Here is a 9,641-nt window from a genome sequence, read left to right as displayed (position 1 = left end):
GTGAATGCTGTCTATCGCTAAACAAAAAATATACCTACGGTAAAATGATCAGATTTAATCTTGCACTTTGTAAGCTGTCAGAAAGCACTTAAACAGCAACAGTACAAAAATTAAAGCGCAATGATTGGCTATTTCTATTGTCGTTAATAAGGGAATGTCGGCAATCACATAAGGAATACGGCGCTGAAACGGTGACTCTGAACCGTTTAGTGACGAGACTGTGGAACTTTAGGGAGGCGAGGATGGTAACTTTGCAGAACCGGATGAGGATGGAGACTTGTCCGGAATAGATGAAGTCTCAGATCGACGTTCGGATCCATGTTCTGCTCAAAACGCCGCCAATGACGTGACGGTGGATAATGCTTAAGAAGTATCACGTGTAGTTGAACTGGGAAGTACATTTACAAGCGCTACTGGTGAAGCCGTGTGGCAAGTGCTATTGACAGTGTCATTGTGACAGCTCTAAATGAACTAAATGCGGTAGCTGTGAGAACAGCAAATATAATGCAAGCAGACGTAAAAGTGATACAGGCAGACGGATCTAGTTGGTGATTCCGCATGTGATGGAAATATATCGATCACAGGATTATGCGACTCCGAGGTGAATGAGTTTGAGACTCATGGATCGCGAGTAATAGGTACCAGCGCAACGGAACGAAATGCACATATTGGAAGATGCTCAAATGAGTGTGGGCAATGATGAATCTACCGTAGCTAATGGGGCTGCTCTACAAGTAGTAGTGGGCAAGGAGAAGCTGATGGTATGTCGTTTCACGGAGAAGTTATTGACATGACTGCACTGCTGTCTTCTATACAAACGCGGTAAAAACACATCGCGAAGAAGCACCTTCGGAAAAGGCGATAGTATAGCGAAGTGTGGACAAGCAAGAACCCAAGCGCAAGTATATGAGGCTTCGCAAAGTTCACGAGCGCCATCGGCCAAGCTACCTGGAGAACTATATGGTCAACGCAGTGCAGAAAACATCTCGAGTGCTAGATAAAAACGGCAAGCCGATTCGTGCAAGTAACGTGACGGTCCCCAAGAATCGCAGAGAGTTAATGCGATCGGCGTACGCCGACATCTGGTGTCTGGGCGAGCTGGAGGAGACGGAGAGTTTGAGGGAAAAAATGTGTCATTAAAGAGATTCCAAGTGACGAAATTCCAGTTGATGCGAAACCAATTCGTACCTGATGGGTATAGGCATTGAAGTCAGACTACCAAGGATATGTAATCCGATATAAGCCATGAATCGTAGCGTTCGGCAACCGTCAGAGACCTGGGGTAAATTTTGTTGAAACGTTTGCACCACTAGCACGCATGCCTTCCTTCCGGATGCTAGCAGCGCTTGCTGTAGTGCTGCACCTAATTATGGACGGTGGAGATGTAAATACGACCTACTTGAATGCGGTACCGGCGATTCAGCCATACTTGAGGTCAATTGATGGGTTCCCGTGCGAGATTGACAGACACATGTACCTGGTTATAAAGCTCTGTATGTGCTAAAGCACGTAAGAAGAGAGTGGAATACAGAACGGAATGGCTGGCTGTTGAATCATGGATACCAGAGATCGCTAACTGACCCGTGTCTCTACTGCCCATTTGAGGGTGAAACAATCATGTTGGTTCTCGTTTACGTTGACGACATCGTAGTTGCTACAAATGATGAGCGGACTAAAGGTCAGTTATTTGGTGATATTGACAGCGCCTATGGGAGCAAAGATCAATGAATCCTCACAAGCTACTTGGGCGTTAAAACATCACGAACCGCTGACAGTGTCGCAATTGGGCAGGGTAAATACGCTCGTGAAAATTTGATAACGCTTGGATTTAGCAATGTTCATGCAGTGGGTAATCATACGGAAACAAACATGAGACTGCCTCCTCTTGGGGAATATGAAAAAGCGAATACGAGCTACCCATATCGACGGGAAGATGGAATGCTGATGTACCTCGCAAGAGCAGATTTGGCCTTCGCAGTTGGACAATTAATTGGATTCGTGGCCAAGCTTTCGGCTTAACATGTTGGTGCGTTAAAGCGCGTTCTGCATTACCTGGTACGCTGGGCTACGGTATGACTTCAGGAATTCTCAAGATTTATTGAGCCCAGTTCCGATCGAAGGGTATTGGGATAGTGACTGGGCGAATGACCCAGAGTCTTGTAAGAGTGGAACGGGGTTCGTGTTCACGATTGTAGGAGATGCCGTGTCGAGGATGCTGATGCGCGATACAATCGTGGTTCTGTCTACGGCTGAAGCCGAGTATGTGGTCGCATGTGAAGCTACTATGGAAACCGTTGGTGAAAGCAACATTTTGTAAGAAATTCTCCCCCAACATGTATATACAATGGCTCCTTGGTATTGACAGCCAGGCAGCAATGGGACTGGCAACTCCCCGGGGTTATAGTCATCGTACGCGTCAAATTGAGTTAAGGTCCCACTACGTGCGTACGCTTGTGGCCATGAAAGTGTTCAAGCTATACAAAGTGAAAGGAAGTAGGAATTCTTGATGACGTATTCACTAAGCCACTGGACAAGATACGACTGGATTAGCTACAGCACGTGGTAGGCGTTGGCATTCTTGGAGCTCGGAGCTATGCTTAGAGGGGGGGGGGTTGAAGTGCAGGTCTGTAGCTCTGGTAGTTGTAGCAAACCCAGAGTAGGAATCAGACAGCTATATGGGAACATTTCGGGACAAGGTAGGAGTTCGTGCGAAGCTGCTAAGGAGTTTTTAATTTAGTCTTCTTTCTCGTTCGTTGTGAGCAATCTCTTCTTGGGTGCAAGGTTGAATCACAACATGATCTGCTCTAAGAGCAATGGGGTTTACGGGGGGTCAACATTTAAAGTTTCGCGGACTCTTAGTGTGATAGATGCGGAAGTTTAATCGCTTAGAGTGGTATGAGGTCGAGTGGTACGGTCGATTACATTAGTCGATATAAGTGCTGTAATCAGATGCATCTTGAGATGTATTAAGCGGCTGTAAGGTCCGAGACAAATCTACGTCGTACTCGATACTGCGACTGAAGAAGGATTCTGCACAGACATACTAACAAAGATAGCGTGTCAAGCTAGATTGTCAGACAAGCCCACACGGAGGTGTCCGAAATAATCATGGTATTGGAATTTCAAAACAATTTTTTTCAAAAAATAATTTAATTAGAGATGCCAGAGATCACTTTCAATCGATTATTTCCACAGGTACGTTCTGATATTGTTTTCTTTAACTTTGCCGTGATTCTTATTAATAAATTATTTTTATGAAGCTTGATAGTTATAAAAAAGGGCTGCAATAATTTAGTTACGTGTGGCCCACACGTCGGTTGTGGTTTGCGAGTGTGTGATGGCGCCTGGCTAAGACATTTTTATTTTTCTGATGACGGACAACATGTATTGGGTTTGTTTATGTGTTTATCTATAAAAACAGACAACAACAGTGAAATCCGGGTCCAAACATCGTTTTCCCACAAAAGGAAACAGTTTCAACCAATCCGTATCCCATATTTGGGCATTTTTGCACATTCAACAAAAAATCTGTTGATTCTTGCATCGTTTTGGCGCCATTTTGAATTGCTGTTGTACTTTGTGCTCAGACGTTAATACCAGTTCCAACCAATCAAAATTATGGGCGGGTATTGCTGTCGCGCGTTATACTTTTATTATATATGAAGGGTACTGTTCTGACACCTGGCGGATCTCACCGTCGTTGTCTGTACTACTCATTGAGACGCAATAGAAAGCTACGATTCGGCGCACAGGCGACATCATCAAATGAAGATTCGACGCAATGGCTGACCGTTTCGACGAGGTGGTGGGAGATTGTTCTCTACTGAACGCTGCGCGTTCGTGTCCGTGAGGTTATACGTCGTGGCGATATATCGCTCGACATTGTTGACAACGGGGAGTGCAACCTGAGCAGCGTCTTGCAGGAAATCATCATTCTGTAGGGCGCCTAGCGTCAGCGTAATCGCGCCAAGCTGTTCAAATCTATTTGGCGCCAGCAGCACACGCCCACAACGACCTCCAGCCACTTGATGTAGCTCATGAACGAGATCGTCTGTGAATGAATTGGCCGTCATGTGTGGGGGTCGTGTCCGCACCCAACCCGGCGCACGGGCTGGGTTTAGAGCATTCGATGCCGCCACAAATGCGTTCAGGTTGTCCAAGTCCCAGCTCAGCACGAAACCGGGATCGTCGTCGTCGATTTCGATCGACGAAAGATATTCATTTAGCTACGTTACAGCAAGCATCGTCAGCTCTTTCGAGTCTCGCAATTGAGTAGTAAGTCAATCACCACTGGGGTTGCCGCGTGGAGCGAAAAGACGTCGCGCAGCCTCTTGTCGAACGAGTCAGCCGAGAGGAGTGGAGAAGACTTCATTCCAGTCTGCAATGCGACGTTTTGTGCCTCGCTTGCTGAGAAATGAGCTAGTTACTCATTTCTGCCAGAAATTTTCTGGTCTCTCCTGTCGATCTCTCTCCATTCACTTTCTCAGCAGGAAATTTCTCACGGGATGTGTACCACATCATAAAGATCATCATCCTTTGTCAATGGGCGCACTGATTACTACAGGAATGAAAGAGGGACCAACTGGGACACCAAGCAACTTAAAGGCACGAAACCAAGTTTTATTGCATTAAATTCTATTAGGGATGGATGTCATGTCGCGCAAATACTGCAAGCCCCAGCAGCGGCGGCAACACTATCACCAAAGTAGCGCCCTGCATGATCAAGGGAGCACCAACACGGCTCTCAGTATAGCTAGTTAGGATATGCTCAAGCCAACCTCTGAAGAGCTTACACTTTAAAGCACTAGCCATAAAACTCTGTTTCGGATTAGCTGAGAGAGGCTGCATCACCCCTCCTTTTACACCCTAGCTCTGTTTGATACCAGCTCCAATGATAGTAGAGGAGGCTGATTGGAAATACGTAAACATAGGAGGTATATACCTTAAAGTTATGCTTTACCCAAAGTCGCTCTACCATGTACAGTATCTGTATCGACAGCATTAGACCCAGTAGCACGACAACTGAAAGCGCAAGGTTAGTTTCTCTCGTACTTTAATATTTAGCTAATGCCACCAGAAGCGCAAAGAATCTTAAGTAAGGAAGCAAAAAGGATTAGTCATGGACTTCAAGCATCTCCTGCAGGTTCTGAAAGTGATGCGTAAGATAAGAGATTTACAGTAGAAAGAGAAAATCGTACGCACTTCGACACACACGAAAACGAAAATTTATTGATGCATTGAGAAGCAATCTTAATGGATCAGTATGGCTGCGAGATAATTCGATTCGAGAGTAGTCAGTTGGATCGGTGTCGAACGCGTACCCCGCTGCGCGACCAACGGAGTTCGCCGATCATGCGATATACCCGTGGATGGGAGCCCATCCCCTTCAGTCTCCGCATAACTGAATTAGTTGAGGCATCGCAAACACCTCGTGTGCTTCTGCGATGAATGTATTCGATAAGAACATTACTTCGTGACTTGTCAGGAGATGGCCCCCATTCAGGGCTTTCGTACAGGTGGTCTCATTAACGACGACCAGGTACAGTATTGCAGACTGTAACATCTCATAGCTTGCAGTCGAAGTTGGTCGTCCGCCCGCCTGGCCCTACGATGCTGAGCTGTTGTAGCCGATACCACGTAGATCACCTCGTCTCGGAGTCCGCCCGCGAACTCAATCAAGTCAGATGTGAAGTCGATGCCATGCTCCCCTACACCAGTGAGCCATCATGCACAAACACCGAGCCGCCACTATCACAGACTCACGGACCGGGTAAGTGTGGATATGAGCATGACGCCGATAAATAAAAGATTGACAAATGAGAGCTGCAAAGTGACTAACCACAGCGACATTCTGTGCAAAAGGAAATGAAAGAAAAAAGAAACGACTACCTATGAGAAAATGTGTTTTTTTATTTTTTGATGCAAGTTGTATCTGTCGAACAGTACTGTGATCACGAACGTACTGCACTGTACTGCACGTGTACCTCGAATGTCGTGCGAATGTTATCCGAGGTTACGCTCACACAAGTACCGTGACATTAAACCATTGGGGGGTAGGGCTCGAACAGTTAAATATAAAATTGAACTGGTTTCGCTGGAAAAAAAAACGTTACTGTAATAATGTCGGAGCGAATATTACGTATTGCAATTATTTAAGAGGTTAGAACAGTGAAGTGGATTGGGAGCAACCATTGCTATCAATACGCTGGTTGTGGGGGGGGGGGGTTATGGTCCTGGCTAGGATCCCTCGCCAATCAAAATAAACCGGCAACGGTACAAGACAGTGATAAGAGTTTTGTACAGGGAAGTCCATGATCTCCTATTAGCTATTTTCGACCCGAAATCTGTTATATTAAATAATAAAGGTTAAGCAGTACCTGATCTGGATTCTCGTATCCAGCTGCGCAATCCGTGTCTGTCGTGCATCTACAACTGGCTTTTCCTGTTGCCGAGACGTACCCCCACGCTAGCTCTAATTTGCCTAATTGAATACAGTCCAGTTCCTCTTTTACTTCCTAAGCACCATAGCTAAGAACGGTACCCCAGGCTGCAGATTGTGATCATTTTATTTGGGTTCCTTAATCCCAATAGAGTGGTATCCGTGCTAGATGTCTTCGCTTACTCTCGTATGAACCAGTCATTTGTGGTCGACCACCAGCTTGCTACTGCCACTTTTTACCTATAATAAGGTCAGTTTACAGTGGTGGACAGCATCGAGGACGCTTTTTTTACCCTGGTATTAAAATACATCAATCGAAAGCTCTACTGTTAATTATTACGGGGAGAATTGTATATTTTACGAAAGTCTTTTCCTTTCCAATAATCCGTAATTCCGTCAATTCAATACTACAATTATTTAATTATATTTATTTTTTCGAGCCCTGGTTGGGAACTGTCCATCCTCGACCGTCGATTATCAATAGTGAAATTGAATGGTGCAGCTTTATGTGCGGATAGGATCTGCCAATGCATGAGATAGCTGCTACTGTATGGGAAATGAACTAGATTGTCTTCGACTTAGCTGGGAAAAAATGTACCAATTTGTTTCTTCGCGTAGCATTTTCCCATTGTCTATTAGCAATCCCTGCCCTTAGAGCGTAGAACACTGTTCTACCGCAGTCTTGTGGTGGAGCATAGACCCTGAAGTGAAGCGAGTTAGAAAAAACAAACATTGCTGAAACAGTTCGACAACCGAAATATTGTTTTTTTGGACAGGGTATTTCATGAGCTCCACCCACCCAGCCAATTTTGTTTGTGGTATTTTGGGCTGTTGCTGAAACGGGTTCAGTTACTAGCAAAGCTCGAAGAAGCTCTGAAATTTTAAATTTGAGGAGCAACGTTTATAAGCTTTACAGCGAACTTTAAAGCTTGTAACAAAGAGAGCGACGGATAGCCAACAATCATTATTCACAGTTTAGTTTTCTGTGACGCAGAGTGACATTGTAATTCACATTTAAAACTACGACGAAAGAATCCTTCGGTCCCAAGTATACGAATATTAAGCTGAATGTTCCTATAGTGTACATGTATGAGACCTAAAGCTTTCAACCTGAAAACCCGCGCTGTATGCTCTTGGTGCTTTAATGCATCTCTTGCGCCTGATTCGCAGCCGCAGCATCCTTACACTTTTTACCCCCTAAAACTGCCACAACTTTAAGAGGAACACTTTCGCCGCAAACTAGGTCACTCCACATTTGAATTTGTGGCTCGGTGAAGAACTCACGGCTGACGCAAGCAACACAACCAGTGTCGAGACACTTCTGTCCACAGATTCGAAAAAAAGAAAAGCTTCTACTATTTACTAAGAAAAACTTGTTCGAAATGATAGTACACACTAGAATGTTCAACTAATTCGGTTGGGATACTATCCTCGTATTCTGGGTTGTAATGAACTGGTAGTCTTCCGGGGTTTTCGGTGCAGTAGCCACAGTTGTACCTGGTACTACGCGAGGTAATTCTTACCCCCCCCCCTCCTCTCCTGGTGAAACTAACGAGGATAGTGTCTATGCTTGCCGTGAAAAAGTGCCTACTGTAAAGTAGTAATTATCAAAGCTCAGTACTCTCCATTTAGCGTTTGATAACATTACTCGGGACAAATTCGATGAAAAAAACTCTAGAACCTCTACTGTTGTTTTTCAAGTCACTATAAATACCTCGATTATTGCAGAAAGCTGACTTTGACGTCCCTTTTGTGCTGGGGCCTCTCGCTATTATTGAGCTTGCGCTTTTCCATGTGGTGAGTTGTCATCGCTAGCTGCTATTGTCAATTCCGTCTAGAATTACTGATGCGGGGTGAGTGGGAGAAAGGCAGCCAATCGACACGACGCTATGAGTGGTTCAAATTGCGATCTTAGGTCATTCTATTTACTGTAATACCGGTATGCAAGCTCAAAGCGCGCGCGGGATGACACCATAGTTTTATTCTGTAAGACGGGGTTTACGCGATTGGGTGCACGTTTGCTGGGCGTGTACGATCGCGGAAATTTCGAATAGAATGCACAATACTGAAGGAATCTCGTAATGTGATCAAACGCACCCAAACTTAAGCGAGAGTATTGAGCTTTGATAATTACTACCTTACAGTAGGCACTTTTTCACGGCAAGCATAGACACTATCCTCGTTAGTTTCACCTAGCATCTTTTGGTTTAGGGAAACAAAGTGTCTAGTTACTAGACTTTGAGAAGGAAATAGACAGTTGAAAATCAACAAAGTTTCTTGTTGTCGAGAGTTTAGTAAATGAGCGCGAACTACTCGATCTCTCCCAGTCTACACTTGAGCAATTCTTCCGCTGACCCGATTACATCATGTCAAAGGCAGCAGCGTTCCTCCAACGTGGCGTTGACTTGGCCACTTCCGTCAGCCAGCGTGGCGTCGATCTGGTCGCTGCCCTCAGCTAGAGCAAAAGGAGGGAGCCCATCCGGGCTGATATCCACCGCGTTGATAGCTCCGATGGCAAGAAGAAGAGCAGCGAAGAAGGTGAACTTCGTCATAGTTGATTTTGGGGTAGGTAGTGCTTGAGCTTGTTCTTGATGCGTTAAATTGGTTAGTGAGGATTTCAGAGGAGAACTTCGGGGGCATGATTGTGGCTGGTGTAATCAGGAGAGGAGGGGGGGGTAAGAATTACCTCGCGTAGTACCAGGTACAACTGTGGCTACTGCACCGGAAACCCCGGAAGACTACCAGCTCATTACAACCCAGAATACGAGGATAGTATCCCAACCGAGTTAGTTGAACATTCTAGTGTGTACTATCATTTCGAACAAGTTTTTCTTAGTAAATAGTAGAAGCTTTTCTTTTTTTCGAATCTGTGGACAGAAGTGTCTAGACACTGGTTGTGTTGCTTGCGTCAGTCATGGGTTCTTCACCGAGCCACGCAAACCCAAACGTGTAGTCAAAACCTGGAAATGAAAAATGACAGCTCAGCGACAAAAACAGAGCAGCCGACCAGCCATTTCGTACCATGATGTTGAAGGGATGCCTGAACATTATAAAAGACCCAGAAACAGATTTTGGTTTGCACTCCAGGCCACTGTTTCTCCATGACAAACGCAAGTTGTCTAATCGCTGAAAATCGAAGACGGTACTGAAGTAGGGAGCACAGTAGCACAAGTGCGAGGACCTTGAGAGCGCAGTTAAACAT

General features: G+C 45.2%; 2 protein-coding genes across 2 annotated transcripts; both read right to left on the bottom strand.

The window, feature by feature from the left end:
* Positions 1-3,761: 3,761 nt before the first annotated feature.
* Positions 3,762-4,372, bottom strand: PITG_08104 (uncharacterized protein; the record flags this gene model as incomplete). The annotated part of the gene is made up of 2 exons (XM_002904235.1): positions 3,762-4,226; positions 4,289-4,372. 2 exons carry the CDS (start codon positions 4,370-4,372, stop codon positions 3,762-3,764), a joined length of 549 nt encoding a protein of 182 aa, XP_002904281.1.
* Positions 4,373-8,695: 4,323 nt separating this feature from the next.
* PITG_08103 (uncharacterized protein) lies at positions 8,696-9,028 on the bottom strand (the record flags this gene model as incomplete). Its single annotated transcript, XM_002904234.1, has 1 exon — positions 8,696-9,028. One exon carries the CDS (start codon positions 8,989-8,991, stop codon positions 8,809-8,811), a length of 183 nt encoding a protein of 60 aa, XP_002904280.1.
* Positions 9,029-9,641: the final 613 nt, after the last annotated feature.

Source organism: Phytophthora infestans, genomic scaffold, assembly GCF_000142945.1.
Source record: "Phytophthora infestans T30-4 supercont1.12 genomic scaffold, whole genome shotgun sequence".
NCBI classification, from domain to species: Eukaryota; Oomycota; class Peronosporomycetes; order Peronosporales; family Peronosporaceae; genus Phytophthora; species Phytophthora infestans.
This window is presented reverse-complemented; position numbering and strand designations above follow the sequence as displayed.